Genomic DNA, 21248 nt, shown 5'->3' on the forward strand with positions numbered 1-21248 from the left:
GACCTGCTAAGGTAGTGTGCCACACTGGCTCTGTGGTAATGATAGTTTCCTCCATTTTGGACTCTCCAGCTCTTTGTTCCCTCTAGTAGTCAGCACTTTTGCAATTGGTCAATGTGCGTGTCAAAGTTCACCAAGTTTAACTGTGCTCGAAAGATCAAGACTGATCCACTGATCCCAACAATTACAATGATATTAATTGATTAGTGTCTGTCACGTTCACAATTGTGATTTATTGTTGTCTGAAAGTGTGTTTCTCTGTGCTGTCTGTAGGGGGCGGCGTTGATCCGGATGCTGGCTAACGTGATGGGACAGACGCTGTTCCAGAAAGGACTTAATGTACGTTTGTGTCGCCTTGCAGGTCCAGCAGAGGTTCATATATCTGAGGACAACAGGGAGAGCTCAAGTTTGGTTTTAAAATGGGTTGTCTCTTGGATTCAGAAGCTGTGTGTGTGTGTATGTGTGTGTGTGTGTATGTGTTTTTACAGGTCAAAATACAATATGCTGAACCTTACACCACACTAATAAGAGCATTAGGTTCAGTCCTCAGCTGCATGAAAAACATCTTCATACTCATTCTGCAAACATAAATACTCAAATAAAGATTTGCACCGAGTAAGTGGATTTGGCTTCAGTGGCAGTTTGAGAGGAAGTTCTGCTACTTTTTTCTGCTGTAAAACTAAATTATAATTCACTGGGAGTCATCTGATCACAGCCACTTTTGTACAGAAGCTACAGTTTTGATACTCAAAGGAGAGATTTTTGGTATCCAGGACTGTAATCAGGATTTTCGAAATACTATGGTCATAATTCCAAGTAACCCCTACCACGAGGCAGCCATAACATTTCCAATTTGTATATATTCCAATATATTATTTATTCAGCTGTTTAATACCACACTGCCAGGAGTAAAAGTCTGGTGGGTCATTTATTAATGGTTGGCCTAAATTAGTTTTACTGGAGATACTGGAATGAGACTATAAAGTATCCACAAGGGCACATTTTCAATTGTAAAATATGAATGTTAATAATGTAAATGTTAGTGTATTTATAGCCATCCCTTTATCCATACTCCCATAGTGCCTCTGCACCTACTGCCTTTTGCACTTCTGGTTAGATGCTAGACTGCATTTCATTGTCTCAGTACTTGTACTTGACAATAAAGTTGAATCTAATTGAAACTCCCCCAACTTCCTCTACTAAAACATCCTTTATCGCCCCTTAAAGAAATCCAACACCTCCTGAAGGCGTTGGGTTCCAGAGGTGTAGGGTGTGTTTGCAATGTGACAGCAGAACATGAAAAAAATCTATTTCAGTTTAATTAGGTGCCATGAGTTCCTTGGAATTATTTTATTAGCTCCACTGCAGTTGACTTAGGGACCAGTTCAAAGTAGAATTCAATAAATTGATCCGTGGTGGAGAGAAAGGCAGCACTGGCTGTTGTACAAAGTGATGAAACATGAATCGGAGAGAAAGCAAGAAGTAATTTGAGGGGACATATTTTTATGTTCCTTTGCAAATCTCAGCTTTATATTGATGGTGTGTTTTACTCTGGAGACTCAAACCACTAAAAGATACAGTAGAGTAGATAACAACATCAGTGGTGTTAGTTACAGAGCGTGCTGCATTATTTATCGTTGGCTGTCTGAAGGTCCACACTGGTTAATGTTAATGTCTTCTGAGCAGCAATGAAATGAAAATAAAGTTATGGTTCGAAGCAAAAAAAACAAGCACTTTTCATCCACAAAATTGGAAGAAAATCAGTTGGAAGTTACTGTAAAAATGATGTCATATGATGTAAGGTGAAAGTGGGTTAAATATAGTTTTTGTTCTGAATACAGTCCCGGAAATATGTATGAATCCCCTACCCACACACACACACACACACACACACTCTCTCTCTCTCTCTCTCTCTCTGTCCTGATTTTCCCGCAGAAGCTGTTAGTGATCTGGAACACATTGAGAACCACATTCTATATAAAAACTCTGCTGATCCAGCAGCAGAGACTACTGTATGTGTGTGTGTGTGTGTGTGTGTGTGTGTGTGTGTGTGTGTGTGTGTGTGTGTGTGTGTGTGTGTTTTGCAGGTCAAAATACAATATGCTGTTCCTTACACCACACTACCTAATAAGAGCATTAGGTTTAGTCCTCAGCTGCATGAAAAACATCTTCATATTCATTCTGCAAAAAAAACAAAGACACTCTAATTAGATGATTTAGCCAAAACACAAACTCCATAAAACATCTCAAACATAGAAAGGTGTGGGGACAGTTTTCACTGTTATTTGGAATAATAAAATATATATTATTGCTAACAAAAATAATGGCGGTCACTTTTCTAACAAGGAAATGTGTGAATTAGGTTATGTTACTGAAGGGCAGGGCTATTAGGGCCTTTTCACATCTGAAAGTCCAAACTAAGGTCTGTTTTTGTTGTTTGGCGGATGTAGTTTGGTAGAAAGAAAATAGTTCCTACATGAATCTGCTCACAACCAGGTCTGTGGATTATCTTGAGTAACCATGTCATGATTTCTGGAAAGAGACATTGCTGTTGAGTTTGTCAAATGTATTTTGTTGGTGCTTTGAGCTCCAGAAGCCGAGTGCCTTTTAGTTTCATTATATTGGAGAGAAGGCAGACCTCTCTACGGCTGATATCTCCAACACTGGGCAACTCACACCAAAACTATCTAGACTGATAAATAACACTACAGGTAAGAGGAAAAATATTTATTTGTAATTTTGGGGTGAACTGCCCCTTTAAATGACACTTGTTATCAGTTTGGTTGAGGTGTAGCGTGCTGTTAAACCTATTTTTGTATTGGAATCGGGATCACGTTCTGTGTGTGTGTGTGTGTGTGTGTGTGTGTGTGTGTGTGTGTGTGTGTGTGTGTGTGTGTGTGTGTGTGTGTGTGTGGAGGTGTTTTATCTCTGGTCATGTCAGCTTTAGTGAAGGTGAGTGAGTCATACTTATCAAAGCCACACACACTCAGCGTTGTTATCATGCGTGTCATCTTGGTCCAATGAAGAGCTTTTTCTTGCCTTATCAACCTCCATCCACAATGTTGCCTGACTGTGAGGAATCTTCTATATCATTGAGAAGCAGATTAGAGCTCTTTCTCTGCATGTGTTCTGTGTTATCTTTCACTTTCCTGCCGTTTCTAGTTTTATTATAAACCCAGCCATCCACCAACCTCCCTGAGCTTTTTTAAGCCCAATCCAGTGCAGTGGAAATGAGTTTTCTACCTGCTGTTGGAAACAGACAGGGATGAAACCAGACACAAGCGCCATTGATGATTTACAGGTTGAAAGTGAAGCTGCCGCACCAGTGACACACTCTGTGGGATCTTTTGAGGCTTCACCTTGTTCATTAGCTTAGAAAGTATAAGTTATTTTGAAGTCAGAGCAGGGATTGAGCTCAAAGCCCTTTAGACTCAACACTGGCACTCGGCACTACAGGCTTGTCGTGTCACTGCGACTTAAATTCGCAATTTCAAACACTTCTAGATGCTCTGAAATGTTTCTTTTCAGTGTTCACTCACATCTGCCGTTTTCTCATATGAATTTCGGACAATGTCTGATGAGTCAGGTCAGATCGTAGTCGGAAGTTTTCCTTTTTCACATGTAGCACACAGCAGGAAATTGTTTGTGTCAGACACGTTCTTACTTACTGGAAATACTTCGTTTAGACGAGGGGTGGCGCCTGGGTAGAGCGTGCAGGAGGCTGGACATGTCGCTGATTTAACCCAAGGTGACATTGCCGGTTCGTAATACGATCATAAACAACCGAGCCATTCTTAAATTTGTCTAACGATTCCAGCCCTTACCGACAGAAGTTCCCAAAAGTCGTTGTCTCTGCATTTAGACATATTTGTTGGCGTGTTCGTGTAAATCACCCTTGTACTTCACCCTCGGAGCAGGGTGCGAACTACGGGGGAGCTAGGGGGAGCTCGGCTCCCCTTAATAAGACATGGGTTCACCTGAAAACGTGATTTGTGAAATTTTGGGGGGTCTCTAAAAATATTGACAATGTGTCATTTTGACATGCAATTTCAGTTTTGTGTAATGTGATCATTGTGGATTATGTGTAAAATTGCAAAAATATCATTCATTCATGCATGACAGCGATTTAAACCTAATTCACTTCAGATAACTATACATGCTATTCTTGTCATGAGCATCAAGGCATGGCGGTGCAAATTCAACTGATGTTTAGTACGTTAACTCAGAGATTCGTAGAAAAAATATAAACGTTTGAGGCCATTAATCGACGCGCAAAGTCCTTGAAATCCATTCTGCTGTTAGCATCATATAGCCATGGCAAAAAGAAAACAAGACAGTTACTTTTGGTTTTACTAAAAAAAATTGTGTAGCGATGACGTTAATAGCACGACCGACTCACCTGCTGCAAGCCCTGTTAGCACACCTCCCGTCGGGGTGACAACGCAAGAAAAGAAAGTGGGCTCCCCCAAAGGCCACGGTATAGTTCGAACACTGCCTCGGAGGCTCGTTTTCTTCCATTTTTGCGCCAGCTGCGTGATTGAAACGCCATCAACACGCCCACTCGCTCGCTGTGAATTCTCCGGACAATGACCTGCTCTGTATACACATGGGCTCAGTCGGACATTACTGACTTTGTCATCGGGTGCTGGCAGGGTAAAGACCGTTTAATGTCCGGTCCAACTAATTCCGTCATTTGCGGTAATGTCTAAATAAGTTCTGGTTTACAGTGCATGTGTGAAAGGGGCTATTGATTCACTGAGGAAATGTCACTTATACAACCCTCTCATACGTATGCATCAAATTTGCAATTGTTACGTAATATTTATATGGGAGGAAATGTTATTACCCCCAGAGTATGTTCACTGTCAACATGTTGCTCCAAAACACTACAGTTGTATCACATTATACGTTAATGAAAGGTTGTAAACAATAGAAGTGGTTCTTATTTTTGACGTCAGTAAATGTAGTAATACTGCAGTGTAGAGATACTTTGTACAAGTAAAAGTCCTGCATTCAAAATGTTGTTTAATGTATCAGCATCAAAATACACTTAAGTAACAAAAGTAAAAGTACTTACTTGCATAGTGGCCCATTTTAGAATCATATATTACAGGATTGTATTTATTGATGTATTAAAGTGGTTTCCTTCCAAATTCCATTGCGTTACATAATAATAATAAATAGTTATTAGTCAGATAAGGTATTTGGTGCAAGACATTTTATAGCCAATAGAGACACAGCTGTGTGTCAACCACAGTCCACCAAATTATGTCATTTCCTGACACATGGTTTGTTTAAATTCTGATCTGTTCTCTTGTTTTTGTTTTCAGGATTATCTGCTGAGTCACATGTACAGCAACGCAGCCAGAGATGACCTGTGGAGCAAACTGTCTCAGGTAACGCTCTGGTTACCTGTCTGGCTTTTGAACCACCTATCCTCCCATGGCTCAAAGGCTTCGGGGCAGAGCAGTAACACCTCTCACAGTGAATTGTCAGTGCCTTGCTCCACAGCAGGGGTTAAAACCTGTAACATCTTCCACATTCGGCTCTTTGGGGATAAAGCAGCCAGACTGACGGAAGCTGTTAATTATTTAACGTAGCAGTTCTAATGAAGGCCGGAGAGACGCTTGTTAAGACCGACTTGATGAGTACAGGCGAGGAAAAGTCCCGTTTCCATGGTACCATGACTGAGAGGTGGAGGCGACGCCTGTTTCTCTTGTTTGTCCTACACACAGGAAGCTTGTGGAAAAGGAGTCTGTTTGATTAGATTCCTCTTCGCTATTGATGTTTGTTATACTGAGACTACTCTTTAATGAGCTGCCAGCCAATCGGAGCTCCAATTACCTGAGAGTCAGTCATTTTTTTCTCTACTTAAGTGATGTTGAACTATATATTGATTAACCTTTTAACTGTGTATTGATGATAGATGATGACCTACTATAATAATAATCATTGAATAATTTGTGATTGATTATTCATGTGTTGTTTTGTTTTTTCCAGGCCATGCGTTCAGAGGGGCGGGACATCGATATTGGACAGATGATGGACAGGTGGACTCTGCAAATGGGCTACCCCGTTGTTACTATCAGCAAGAACCAATCGGAGCAGCTCCCAACTCATTACATCACTGTCAGCCAGGAGCACTTCCTGTACGGACAGGAAGGCAGGAGCAACAACAGGTTAGAGTTCAAAGTTTAATACTGTTTTATATTTTATATATTGTAAATGCTTAAATTAATACTGTGTAGTCAGAGGGTCTAAAGCAACTGGTTCACTTTTCCAAGTTGTTTCATTGTACTGACCTTTAACCCTTTGAAAGATGGAGGAACGAAACGCTTTCTGTTCATGTGATGCAGAAAGTTTAACTTACTAGTTCATTTGGTCGGACTACAGCTTAAAGGGATAGTTCAGATATTTTGAAGTGTGGTTGTATGAGCTACTTCTCCATAGTCAGTGTGTTAGCTACAGTAGATGGAGGTCGGCACGCCCCCAGTTTGGAGAAGCAGGCAGGAGTACCGACACGGAAGCTAAGCAGCGTCCTGCTGTGGACGGGGGCAGCAGCTAAACGTATTTAAGACACCTAAAAACATCTATATCAGTTTAAGTGTACGCTATATTTAGAATATTTTTAGAGCTTCACCTTGCTGTCAGACAGCCCTTTACAACGGGGAACTGAAGCCGTTATCTCTGCTCTCTTCAAAGCCACCAGACTCCTTTGACAAAAACTCATTACCTCGCAGAACACGGGAGTTACTGCTCTACCGCTGCCTCCATCGGTTAGTTTGTGTTATTGTGTGACTTTGGTGTTTTAAAGGTTTATTTCGGATTCACCAAAGTCGCACAACAACACAAACTAACCGATGGAGGCAGCGGTAGAGCAGCAACTCCCGTGTTCTGCGAGGTAATGAGTTTTTGTCAAAGGAGTCTGGTGGCTTTGAAGAGAGCAGAGACAACGGCTTCAGTTCCCCGTCGTAAATGGCTGTCTGACAGCAAGATGAAGCTGTGAAAATATTTTAAATATGTATCAATTTCTCTGTCCCCCGAGGACCGACGACTTGATCCATTTTTCCTGAAACCTCCTTTTCTCCTCAAATAGTTTTTTTTTCCGTTGGCTTTTCCATCTCTCTTCCACTTCTCAACCAAAATTAATAACTTTAGCTAACAGTACTAGCATTGATGACAGAACGTAATTCCCACGACACTCGCGAGGTGCCAGATGCTTGTTAGGGGAGCGCAGTTTGACGCAGTAGCCGAGCAAATGTAAGCTAATGAAAATGAAAGTATTGAAATGGACCAGCGGTGATTAAAGAGCCCCTATTATACTTCTTTTCAGCATAATTTTACTCTTGGGGTCTACTAGAATAGGCTTACATCTTTTGATGTTAAAAAAACATTGTTTCTCATATACTGCCCATTGCTGTAGCTCCTCTGTCTGTTGTGATTGGTCAGCTGGCCCACTCTGTTGTGATTGGTCAACCAAATTCAAACAAGCCACTGGGGCCGGCTGTGCTTGCTCAGGCAGCACCTAAGGCTATTAAATGTGAAAAACTGGGCTGTCCCTCTCAATCAGTGACATCTCTAATTGAGAAATTTCAAACAGGATTCTGGACGAGGCGTTTCAGGCAGTTGTCTGTGGGAGAGAAAGCTCCATTTGGAGTGAAATGTGTTTTTTTTGTGTACTTTATACATCTATTACAGACACAAAACACACTAAAAGATGGAAAATCCAATAAAAGCATAATTGGGGCTCTTCAAAGTATATAATGCATGCATTTTATGTCACATTCGTGGGCCGCAGGCCGCACTTTGAGAAACTTGGCTTTAACGGTTGACCCCTGGCCTTTGGTCTACTGCCACCCTCAGGAAAACGTTTACAAATGATTACCCCACTGCTTGTACGGCTCTAAAAGTTCTGAACTTGCAGTTTCTCGGGAACACTAGGCAGCCTTCAAACTGCTGAAGTCCGGACACACATCTGCTCTTCATAGTGTTACGTTTTTTTTAAAGGATCCTCCCGAAACTCTTTGTTTCACACCTCAATTAGTTTGTCTTGCATTTTTGCTTAAAAAAGCACTTCTCTGAGTTTTTTTCACATTCACCTTTACATCATTTACATTTCATTTATATTTGATTCACATGTTTTATTCACATCCTTGACAACCTCTGGAGTTTACTCTCTTCGCTGTTTTATCGACCCACTTTCTCCTCCATCAATACTTCATCAGTTCCTCTCCTCCTCTTTTTTTTTACCTGTTGTTCATTCTTTTCTTTTCTCTGCAGCTCTTTCTTTTCTGTCATGTTTTTGTACATTTTCGACATTTCCAACAACTCTGACCTACTCAGTTTCTCACCAAAAGTACCTTTTTTTTATTTTATGTCTCCCTCCTTCTTCTGTTCTTTTTTTTCCCCTTTCTTTCATCCGGTCTTTTGTGTTTCACTTGAGCTCCCCGGCTCAGAGTCGCTCCCGAGCTCTCGTCAGCAGATGAACTGAAGCTGTTTGTTGTAAGAGGAGCTGAACATTTTTTTTCGCGCTTGTCGAGTCTCACAGGGGTGCGTTCAGACACACTCAGTGGTCCCTGGGGCGTTCACCAATGCTTGTGAAGAGAAACTACTGTTGTGTTTTTAGTTGAACTGTCAGTGGATCGAAATCCGAGGCCGACGCTGCTGTTTGATCAGCGTTCAGAAGTACAGCAGTGTCCCACAGTGTTACACGCTGTTGACTTAAACTTCTAATTTATTTATTTATTTGCTTTTTTATTTACATGCAGGGAAAATGAGAATTCTTAAAAATATAACTACTGAAATATACAGAAATTGAAACATCACTGAACAGCCAATTAGCTCTTTCTAACTGGTAGAAAGGTCCTATAGTTTGAAAATGTATGCACACCAATACCTATGATATCCTACAAAACTAGACTACTGCCTGCTGGAGTCTCGCTTTGTCAGGCCTTCCTCCACAGCGCTGCGGAGGAGGGTCTGGCTAGTTTGTAAATGGCATTACAAGTGAACAATACAATATATGTAGACATCTCTTACACAACAAATCCCTTACTTTATGAAGTAACATTTGAAGTGTTGAGGTGACAATTTCCCAGTGTATTTAACACTGAACATTCCTCTCCCAGTTCTCTTCAAATGTGCGTCTTTTATTTTCTCGGCATCAAACAAACCGACGCAGCGAGGCAAATAAGTGTTTTTGATAAAGAACTGAGCTGACAGAAAAATAGACGAGGAGAATCCAAAGGACAGCTAACGGTAAGGTCGAGCTAATGATGAGGAATCATACAGGGTCTCCGTCGTGATGTAAATACATCACGACTCGTCTCTGCGATTGTGGCTGAAGAGAAAAGAAGCCTTGTCAGGGAAACAGAGACATGATCAGAGGAGGAGTGGCCTTGTTTGTTTAAATGAGCTTTACACAGGACCGCGATACATTATTCATGAGTCCACAGAAGCTCAGTTGTAAGGAAGCTTATTTATATACTGCTTTAAGTGTTTAAAGAAAATCATTAAAATGCATAATAAATAGAAAAGCAGTACGAAATCAACACAAATGAAGGTAGGTACATGGAGAAACCGACCCTATGCCTGACCCTACGCCGGACCACACCCATCGCGTAAAATACGGACGCTTGGTCAGGTGCCTTTGGCATCGTTATTGACGTTAAAAGTCTCCTTTAGCGTCATACTGTATATAAACATGCTTTATCTAAACGCGCTGGGTCGGAACTATTGGCGTCACTTTTCACGCAGTTAGGTTGAGGTTACGTTTCCATGACACGCGGGACAAGAACGGGACAGTCGGGTTTAGGAAAAGAAGAACGGGACAAGAACGGGACAGTCGGGTTTAGGAAAAGAAGAACGGGACAAGAACGGGACAGTCGGGTTTAGGAAAAGAAGAACGGGACAGTTTGGTTTAGGAAAAGAATAAAGTTTAGTTTAGGAAACATGACACACGGGACACAAACCCCAGTCCCCGGGGTGAAAGTCTTGTGTTGTTTGACCCATCACCACCACACGAAAAAAAATGACATAATCATGTCCTGTTCACGACACGAATCAATAGATTCCATAACGTAACTATTTCACCAACTGCCATGAGACTGGGCTGGAGGAAATAACTGTCACTTTCTCACTCGCTCTCCCACACACTCCCCACGCACACACACATGCCGGCCCTGCTATTCTCTTAGAGATCGATGCACACACCAACGCACAAGTATAAACTTCAGGCCACTTATGTAGGTAACGGCGAAAGCTCTGTGTGGAGCCTCCGCAGAACCATAAATCAGCCTATAGGTTGTTTGTTCCTACCCTCTAATGCGACCCACAGGAGCATTTCTGTCCTTATATCTAAACCAGAGAACGTAACGGTAAGGTAACAAAACTACTTAGAAAAAGATTGTGGGTGGGGTTAAAATCAGACTTTAATTCCTGTACGCATGTGACGCAGAACGTGACGTAACTCTGTTTGTTCCATTTATTCATGTCAAAACCTTTCCTGGTTTTTCCTTTTTAATATTAGTATTAGTAATAACATTGAGGTTTGGACTGACAAAACAAACATTGTGAAGATGTCACTTTGGGCTCTGGGTAATTGCAACGCCTTTCCTTACTATTTTCACTATTTTTACAAACCAAACAATCGATTAATGGAGAAAATAATCAGTAGATTAATTCAGAATGCAAATATTCATTCATTAATAGTTCAAACTGAGCTGCAGCTCAACCAACTGCAACAGTAAAATCCTGCTTTTACATTAATGCATGAGGAATATTAATTTAATGATAGAATATATAACACTATAACAGTGACAGGGGACATTTTTATACTATTTAATGATACATTTTTAATACTTTATCTACATTTTACATGTTATTAGCAGGACTTTTACTGAAACAGAGTATCTATATACTGTAGTGTGGTATTAGTACTTTTTACTACAGTAAAGGATCTGAATATTTCCTCCACATCTGGACAGGAGAGATACACTGTCCACAGCTGCATGTTGCAGTATACACACACACACACACACACACACACACACACACACACACACACACACACACACACACACACACTAGTCTAAAATGGTGTCTAGTCTAAAATAAACAGCCTTCATTTCAATCAAATATTAATGAACACATTCTGCTGTCCATGCTGCTGACTTTGTGCCAGAAAGTTTGTGTGTGTGTGTGTGTGTGTGTGTGTGTGTGTGTGTGTGTGTGTGTGTGTGTGTGTGTGTGTGTGTGTGTGTGTCTGTGTGTAACTGGGTTCCACTCTTGTCAATCACGTTGATATAAATATCCGATGAAATATTTGGTTGCTAGGCAGCAGTATCGATCCACGATTGCCCGCGGCGACACACAGCTGTTATGGGATTGGTAAATGGGTCTTTCTGTTGCTGATTGCATTACAATGCCCCCTTCTACACACACACACACACACACACACACACAGAATCACACACACTCTTTAAATGGATGAATTGATAGTAGTGTGTAACGATTGTTTGCAGTCTGTAATTAAAATCCACTTTAATTAAAATATGAATCAATTTGATGAGTCAATTAAAAACTCAAAGGAAGTTAAGAAAAGGTCTCACTTCAAAGATTCTTTGTGTGTGTGTGTGTGTGTGTGTGTGTGTGTGTGTGTGTGTGTGTGTGTGTGTGTGTGTGTCAACTGGTCACAGAAAGCATCAGGAAGTATTTTGTTCCTAATGAGCTGTTAGAGTCGTTATTTACATGTTTATCACCTTTATTTATTCAGAGGGGAATTAAACTGAGAGGATTGCTCTCTTTTGCAGATCACTTTCACACAGTTACACATTCTTTCTTCATTTCACTTTCCATTCCCAGATATAATGTTATGTGACTAATATGACTGATGCAAGTTTGAGCAATCGTATCTATAACTGCATCATATTTTATAAGTTAATCAAAACAGTAGGTTTTCTCAATAAATGATTCATCTGTAAATAGCTGTCGAATGGAGTAAGTGGAGTAAAATGTACAAGATTTACATCTAAAGTGAAGTGAAGTAGAAGTGTAAAGTAGCATAAAGTATCTCATAAATGTACTGATCTACAGTACTTGAGTAAATCTACTTTTTTATGTTGCAGCAGTGATTTATATCTGACAGGCTCTCATCGTCGGTTGCTGAATAACAGTAGAACACAAAAAGGTCCCGCCTTTTTGGTTTGGCTGTTTTTCAAATACAATTACGCGACACTCAAAGAATTTGGCAGATTTGCCGACTTTGAGACTCAAAAATTCCCAAACAACAACCAGAGAGTTTACATTTTCAGGCTGTGAAACGGTTTGTTGTAAAGAATGAAATCATTGTTTTGCTTAATTTACTAAACTCTATGATGGCTAAGGAACTATTTTGCTGATTTTTAGTACTGTAAGTGGCAAGACTGTATGAGAATAATACAGTCATTTTAAAAAAAAAAAGCATGTCAAACATGTCTGGCCCTTAATGTGAATCTCATTTTCCAGTGTGGCCCTGTGTGAAGTTGGGTTTGACTCTCCTGCAGTAGAAAGATCTGTGCAAAATGAGTTTAGCATTTCAAATAGCTCCAAATAAACCAGTCCAAATTAACTTTTGGTCAGTAATTGGGGACAGTGTTCTTTAAGGACCACTCTTCCATATGTATGCAATATTTTAATAATTTAAATGCAATAATGGACATTATGCAAAATATCCATGCCAATTGACTCCGTTCTTAAAGCATTGATTTATAGTGTGTAAAGTTATATCTCTACTTTAGGTTTGCTGTTGTAAACAGATGATGTTTTTAATCTAGTAGTTAAAAAAATGAATCAATTAAACACTGTATTTATGAAGATTAAAACTTGAAAGGGAAACAGAAAGGCTGAGAAGTAAGGGGGCAACATGTGCATCAGTAAAAGTGTTTTACTGACTTACAACTCAAAATGAAATATATTAAATCAAACATTTGCAAACATTTGGACAAATCATCAACTTGGATGATTGTCTAAACTGATGGCGGAGCACAGCAGTGCAGCAGCTTCTCAGCTACCAGTAACAGGCATTGAAACTAACTTTAGGAAAAGTTTAGTGAGATACAGCCCCAGTGAACTGCTTCAATTTGCTACTTGTAGCACAGCGATTCAACCAGGGCTAAAAACATTGCTGGGCAGAATGCAGATCCTGAAAAAGACCAAGAAAACATACCAGCTCAAGGGGAAGAGGAAGCGATGTACACGGAGACAGAAGAGGGGTAAACGCGGCGGCTTGCTTACGAGGATGCGAGCTGACAGGAGACCCGTACTTCCCACGCTCTTTTTTGGCGAATGTCCGCTCATTGGACAACAAAATGGCCTTACTGCGACTCCGTCTAAACAGCTACAGAGAGATGCAGAATTGTTGTGCACTTCTCCTAACGGAAACGTTGCTAAAGAACCACATGCCGGATTCATCCTATCAGATAGAGGGATCGGTTGTCTTTCGAGCCGACAGCAACCACCTGTCTGGTAAATCACGAGGAGGAGGTCTCCTGTGTTTATATCAACAAGGAGTGGTGCACAAACTGCACTAAAGTGCCGACCGTTTTATCTGTCCAGAGACTTTACAGTTGTGCTCATAGTTGCTGTTTACATTCCCCGAGTGCTAATGTTAACATAGCACTTAGGGAGCTATATGACCACATCTGTGAGCTACAGAACGAACACCCGGCTGCTTTCTTTGTGGTAGCGGGGGATTTCAGCTAGGCTAAATTGACAAACATCTTGACACGATTTTTCCAACATGTTTTGTTGCCAACCAGAGGGGACAACACCCTGGATCATGTATACACCAACAAGCATATAAGGCAGTCGCCCACCCTCACCTGGACTTCTCTGACCATATTTCCATTCTGCTGGCCCCTGCCCATCATCCTGTTCCTAGGGACAGTAAACCTACACAGAAAACCATCACTGTGTGGCCAAACGAGGCCATACCTATGTTACAGGACTGCTTTGAACACACAACGTAAGGGACACTTACGCCAGACTGCTCTTCCTGGCCAGTTCTGCGTTTAACACCATCATTCCGCAGACATTGGTCAATAAACTGCTACTCCTTGGACTTAAACCATCTCTCTGCAAATGGGTCCTTGACTTCCTGTCAAACAGGCCCCAGTCTGTTAAGGTCCATGGCATCTCATCATCCACCATTGTGCTCAATATCGGCTCGCCTCAGGGGTGTGTATTGAGCACCCTCCTCTACACGCTCCTCACACATGACTGCTCTGCCAGGTATCAGGGCAGTCATATAGTGAAGTTTGCTGATGACACGGCCGTCGTTGGACTAATCTCCAATGGCGACGAGTCTGCGTATAGGCAGGAGGTGGACGATCTGGTGGACCGGTGCAGAGGAAATAATCTTTGTATCATTGTGGTAAGACCAAAGAGATTGTTGTGGATTTAAGGAGGGGGAGGCATACCCCATCACCGGATCATCATCGGAAGAGCTGAGGTGGAGATGGTATCATCACTCAAATACCTGAGGATCCACATCTCTTGCGACCTGACGTGGAGTACCAACACGGCTAACTTTCTCAAGAAGGCTCACCAGCGCATGTACTTCTTGAGGAAGCTGAAGCAGGCTGGCCTCAGTCCTGCTGTCCTCACCTCCTTTTACAGGTGTGTGGTACATTCTTCATCACTGTCTGGTATAGGAACTGCTCTGCAGCGGATAAGGCGGCCCTGCAGAGAGTAGTTAAATCTGCTCAAAAGATTACAAACTGCAGTCTCCCTTCCCTGGACAACATCTACACCAGCAGATGCAGGAGCTGTGCATCTAACATCATGAGAGATCCCTCTCACCCAGCACACAACCTGTTTAACCCCCTCCCCTCCGGCAAGAGGCTGCGCAGCCTTAATGCTAGGACCACAAGGCTAAAGCTTCTACCCAGTGGCGGTGAGGCTTGTGAACTCAAGGACTGTCAACTAAACTCTACTGTGTGCTGCTGCCATCCCTTTTCCCTAAAGAACTGTATGCATTTTATTGAACTGTATGCACTTTACCCTATGGACTGCTGATGCCCTGAAATACTGATTTTATTTCTTATTTTACCTTATCTTTTTTAATCATAGGTTAATGAATTACTGCCATATTGCTGGTCCTGAGAGCGAATTTCGTTCTCCGTGTGTCTAACATGCTGAATGACAATAAAATTGAATTGAATTACAATGGCACTACAACAAACTTTCTTTGCTGTAACGTTTGTTTGGAGTTTGGAAAAATCTTGACTCTACAGAGCGGGGATCGCCACGCAATGTTTAAGCTCAACCGAGATGCAATTTTTGAGATAATCATTAGGTTTTTAAAAGGTTTTATGAGTCTGATATGTTCAGGGGCAATTCACTCAAGCCGTAAAGGAGCCTTTATGTTTCTCTCATCTGATCTGAAAATGTGAAAAATCAGCAAACTGACCACATTTAACCTCTCGCTCTCTGAAGAAGACAATAACTCTCAGCTACTTCCCCTTGACTGATGTTCGCTGACTGCTGCAGCTATTACACTCTCACTTCCTGCCTCTTTCTCTCTCTCTGTAACAGTCAGTGCTGCTCGCTCCATTTCCAGCTGACTGATGTTGACTGATCGCCACTGACCGTCACTCTCTCTCTCTCTCTCTCTCTCTCTATAATGTCTCTCAATTTGATAACTGAGGCCATAAAACCGAATCCAATTCCGCCGACCATTACTGACATAACTCTCCCTCTCTGTAGTTTACAGTGGCAGGTTCCATTGACGGTCGCTGTGGGAAATGCATCCAGCGTTTGTTCAGAGAGCCTCATCTGGATCAACAACAAGACAGGTACAGTACTGCCGGGATGCTTCAAGTACTTACACTAGAAAACACTGCAGTGTGCTGATCTGAGATCCAACATCATCTCCATAAACGTTTATTTTGCAATCATGACTCAATTATCTTGTTACTTTGAGAAACACAAGCCATTATCTTGGTATTCTGTTGTTATGTTAACCTATCTCATGATCACAAATTAATTTCCTCATTATCTTGATATGTAATTTGTAGTTAATGGACTCAGAAATTCTATCTCGCAGGTATATTCCTCTGAAAATAGCTCTGCTCCATGTTTTCCATGTTTCAGTGTTCAGATATCTGTCAGCAGTGGGAATAAACCTCATTCTGGTTTTGTTTATGGGGAATATAAGCTCATACTAATACAATGTAATTTATGTTTTGGAAAATAAAGCTTTTTTGCTTTGGATTTTTGAGGATAAAACCAATTATAGTTCTGTTTATGGAGATTAAAACGTATGGTGCTTCTGATTTTGAGAAATTAAGATGGTTCTGCTTCTGTTCATGGAGGGTAAAACTCTCTATGGTTTGGTTTTTTTGTAAATAAAGCTTATTCTGCCTCAGATATTGGAGAATAAAGCCAAATATTTGTTTATGGAGATTAAAACTCATTCTGCTTCTCAATTGTGAAATAAAGCTGGTTCTGCTGACATTTTTGGAGAATAAAGCTAACTATGTTTCTGATTTTGAGGAATAAAGGTTGCTTTGATTCTCAACAGGTGTTAAAGCACAGAGTATGGGTTGTGGCACAACTTCACCTACTTTCAAGGCGCATGGTGAAGGGAGGTCTAGAAGTTTAAGACTTCAAGTTTAATTTCAACCAGAGGGAAGAAAGTTGAGGAAGTGGGCCAGACTTAGGTCAGCTTGTTTTTATCACTTGGCTGTTATACAAAGTCTGAAAGATCCTACAAGCTGTTCTGTTAAACCTTGCAGCCTAATTTTACAACCTCAGAGGATGTTCTTGTTTTTTCTGTGGGAGGCTGTGATGCCACTATAATCAACACAACTTTGCTTTTAGCATGCAAGGTGTAAGATGATGTGGATCTTGCAGTTTATATTTAGTTGTTTTTACATTCTCTGCTGCATTCTGTTTTGTTAATGTAACACATGTTCAAGTTAGTTCAATCCCAATTAGGTAAGTGTTTTTTATCTTCCTAATATAAGGTAATGGCATCATAGTGTGCAGCTTTACGCTTATTGTACAGATTCCATGTTATCAACGGGAAAATAATTTAAGTTATTGGACAATAATATGAGCTTTCGAAAAAAAAGTGAGCGAGTTATACAAAGTCATAACTCTGACTTGGATGTTGACAGCAGAGACTTGTAATTACTGTAACTCCCGTATGAGTCCAATCCAATCGAGGTGTGTTTCTCCACATACAGTATTGGTTAACGGTGTACTTCAGACTGATCCTTCACTGTTTGTCTTCTCAACCTAAACTTCAAGGTTCAAAACAATACACATCACATGATGAAAGTAATAACACCATTTCTTGCAACCTTTAAAATATTGCCAATAGGACAGCGTGGTATCGTCTGCATATCGGATGACATCAACTAATACACTGGCGTTTGGCTGAGCCAGTGCTCTTTGTATCAGGCAGAAACTGTTGATTAACTGTCTGACTAATTGTTTCTATTTTCTCTTAGAAACCCACAGGATCAGTCGGATGGACGACAACACCTGGTTGCTAGGCAACATCAACCAGACAGGCTACTTCCGTGTGAACTATGACCTCCAGAACTGGAAGCTGCTGATACAACAGTTACACAACAACCCTGAAGTATGTATTTCTGTCTGTCTGTCGGTGGAACTCTTTCTGTTTAACGCTAACTTTTATACGCCCTCTCTGTCTGTCTCACTCTTTCTCAGATCATCTCGGTTGGAAACAGGGCAGGACTTATCGATGATGCCTTTAACCTGGCCAGGTGAGTCTTTTTTTAACCAGAAACACTATTGTTTCAGTCTGATGTATAATCCCGTCTTCAAAGTCTGACACACAGGGCAATGGACAGTTCATTATGACAAAATAAGTGGTGGATGAATGATTTGTTTCCCATCTTCTCTCTCTTTCTGAGAGGCTCATCTGTCACTGAGCCTTTAAAACATCTGCACACACAGAGGGAGAGTGCAGCGTGGCTGATCCATTGTTGTTTCTATTTGCTTTTAATTGCTTCGCAATAAGGAGTGCCTCTTTGTTGGACCGGACTGATGGTGGGTCTGACTCCCTCAGATATGTCTGTTTTGATGGGTTGAATGTGTTGAATAGAGTTATCATCATCTGTTTAGCCAGCAGAATCAAGGATGTGCTGCTGTGCATGTAGTTTGACAGAGTCAGCTGTACATAGGTGAGGTTTATATCCTGTATGTGAGTTCAGCTAAGACCTATGGATTTCCATAAACACATTTACATTCACACACAAGGCATGTGGATAGAGCTTTGCCAGCGGGTGATTTCTCCCCTATCCACAACCACAAGATAAGTGCCACTCGAGGATTAACACTGTTGCCTTGCAGCAGTGGATTTTCCTGGAGTTTCTCCTTAGCATTACTTTCCTCATGGTGTGTGTATATATATATATATATATATATATATATATATATATATATATATATATATATATATATTAATAATAATAATATATATATATATATATATATATATATATATATATTTTTTTTTAACCAGGAATAAAAGAGCCATTGAGATTAAAAAATCTATTGTTCAAGAGTGTCCCTGGCCAAGACTGACTGCAGCACATATAGCGGTTGCAGACATAAATCAAATATATATATATATATATATATATATATATATATATATATATATATATATATATATATATATATATATATATATAATACAACAATTTAAAATGAAAATAAAGAACAAATTAAAGAATTATAAAATGAAACATTCAAAACATCTACAGCCAGATGTGCCTGCTTCAAAGTCATTTAGAATCCCCTTGAATGCGTCCAATGAGACGCGCTACCGAAGATTCAGGTGATTTTGCAACTGGTTCCAAGCTGAGGGTTACCTTGCACGGCAGCTGGATTCTCGCGATATCACGCAAGAATCGCGGAATCACATATCACACGAAAAATCCATCTTGTCAGGCTTCAAGTAATGCGTTTGTGTCTGAACAACCAGCTTACCGAACTAATCAGCGTCCGGCGAGGAGCTACTGGCAGCTACAGGCGTGGTTTAGGTGTGTGTGACGGCCGCAGCTATTGGTTCAAACCAACAATGGCAGACGTGATAGACAGATGGTTTATCGAATTACCTGCCAGGTAGTTTATGAATGTGCCTGCCCTTTCCCAAACAGCTTCTCAGATGGTTCTGTATTAAGCTGAGGGATCAGCATACTTTCATTCATTTCATTCATTACATTCATTACATTCATTACATTCATTCAAACAGCGTCACGCAAGAGTAAAAACACAGATAATTGTGAAAACTGCACTTCAAACGCCATCATTGTTTTCTAATTCATCTCTCCAATTTGCCTAATTTTAAAGGTTCTTAGAGGTTTTGTCAGTGAAGCAGTACATGAGTTGTAAAAAGGGACATAGATTTTATTTATTTTAGTTTAGTTTCTTAATCTAGCTTCTCTGGTTCTGTAGTTCCTGGAGCAATTTGCTTGAAAAAGGGCTATGTGTGCTTGTGAATTTATTTCTGCAGTTTGGAAAGTTGCAGAAACAAATCATGTTGTTTGGTTCACTCTTACAGTACTTCTTAAGCATGTGAACAAGCCAGATCGAAAGCAAGAGTTATAATGGACAATACACGCGAATAAGACCAAGTTGACAAATGCCAGAGTTTGCTTTTAAGCAATGCACTGTTCCCAGAGTGTCTCTGACATAAATGTCATCCCAGAGTGACAGGATCACATCTGGCTCTGTGAGATGACCAATCCATGTTGCTGCATTTAGAGTAGTCCTACCAAAAGAAATTCAACCGGGGCCAGAGGGAAACTTTGTGATGAATGAGTGTTCGGTGAGGCTGCAGCCACAGAGAGGTAGAGAGTGTCGTTTCTCATCATGATGTTTTCAGCCTGAAGCTTTTTGAGCACTGTAACCAAAATCTACTCTGACACCAACCCTATAACTCAATCTACCCCCGTCTCTCTTTCCTTTTCCACATCTCTCTCAGCCATCTGTCCTCCGTCATGTTGAATGAGCAACAACTAGAGATGACTGCGATGCCATCCTCTGTTTGTGTGTGTGTGTGTGTGTGTGTGTGTGTGTGTGTGTGTGTGTGTGTGTTCGTGAGTAAGGAGCTCAGCAGGAGGTTTTCATCTGTACAGAAAAAAGAAACAGAACTACATATTTATTAATATTCATACTGACAGCAGAAGACACTCTTACTTCAGCCTGCATCTGTCGCCATGGTAACACTGAACATTATTATGGCACATTGGAAGACACAACGTATTGGTTTTGATTTACAATGAGCTTTTTGTAGTGCTCATAGTAGTTCAGAGAGATTTGTTTTAAAGAGTGAGTCCAGCCAAATTACAAACTCTCACTTTTAACAGTTTTTATTACTTAGTACTGTAGTACAATTTTGAGGTTCTTTGCCACTTTATACTTCTCCACTACATCTCAAAGGGAAATCTTGAACTTTGTACTCCACTAGATTCATTTGATACCTTTAGTCGATGGGCCCAGACTAGGCCTGCACGATATTGGAAAAAAACTGACACTGCAATAGGTTTTTTCATGCGATATATATTGCAATTTGAAAAAAGACAGATTTTTACAAGATTACATCAATAGCTCTATTTGGAAATATTAAATCATTCTCGACTACTGAGGTGATTTTGTAAGGGAGTGCATCTACATAGAAAATAAAAATGAAAAAGGAACTTTTCTTATGTGAACCATTCTTTGTTGAACTTTAATGCTTTACAATAACCAAAGCAAGTAAGCGCTGTGACTGCTCTTCTGAAGTGATTTTGGAGAGGGACATTAGATAGTTAAATACACTGGTTGACTGACATGACACCATTGTATTCATATAATACTATCAATCCAGGCTAAAGTGAATGAATAGTGATAATGCATGCATGTTGCTTCCTCTAAATTTCAGGTTGTGGTCGACTAGCTTTGTTTTGAGAGATGCATGGGTGAGGAGATGGTATGGGGGAATTAAAGATATAGACATTGTGATTTTCTATGGTTCCTTTGGGGATGTGATTGTAAAGAAGTGTAACTATTTAATGAAGACGTTTACAGACGTGGCGGTTTGTTTCCAACCTGTCTGATTGTTTCTTAACCCGTCTGACTTCTTTTTTTGTCCCATCTCAGCAATTAATTTGGCAAGTACAATATTAAAATTACAGGTGGAAATGACAAAAACTATGACAATACAAACCAAGCTGTGATAAAGTTGTTTTGCA

At 40.5% G+C, this 21248-nt stretch overlaps 1 protein-coding gene across 1 annotated transcript in view; it reads left to right on the forward strand.

Annotated features, from left to right (window-relative positions):
- The window catches only part of LOC144512326 (thyrotropin-releasing hormone-degrading ectoenzyme-like), a 186271-nt gene that overhangs the window by 137463 nt on the left and 27560 nt on the right, over positions 1-21248 (forward strand). Inside the window, exons 9-14 of the mRNA XM_078243008.1 lie at positions 271-336; positions 5328-5393; positions 5998-6176; positions 15742-15830; positions 17493-17626; positions 17716-17771. Of these exons, the coding sequence (XP_078099134.1) occupies positions 271-336; positions 5328-5393; positions 5998-6176; positions 15742-15830; positions 17493-17626; positions 17716-17771 (590 nt within the window). The remainder of the gene's footprint in view (positions 1-270; positions 337-5327; positions 5394-5997; positions 6177-15741; positions 15831-17492; positions 17627-17715; positions 17772-21248) is intronic.

This window comes from Sander vitreus, chromosome 23, assembly GCF_031162955.1.
Source record: "Sander vitreus isolate 19-12246 chromosome 23, sanVit1, whole genome shotgun sequence".
NCBI classification, from domain to species: Eukaryota; Metazoa; Chordata; class Actinopteri; order Perciformes; family Percidae; genus Sander; species Sander vitreus.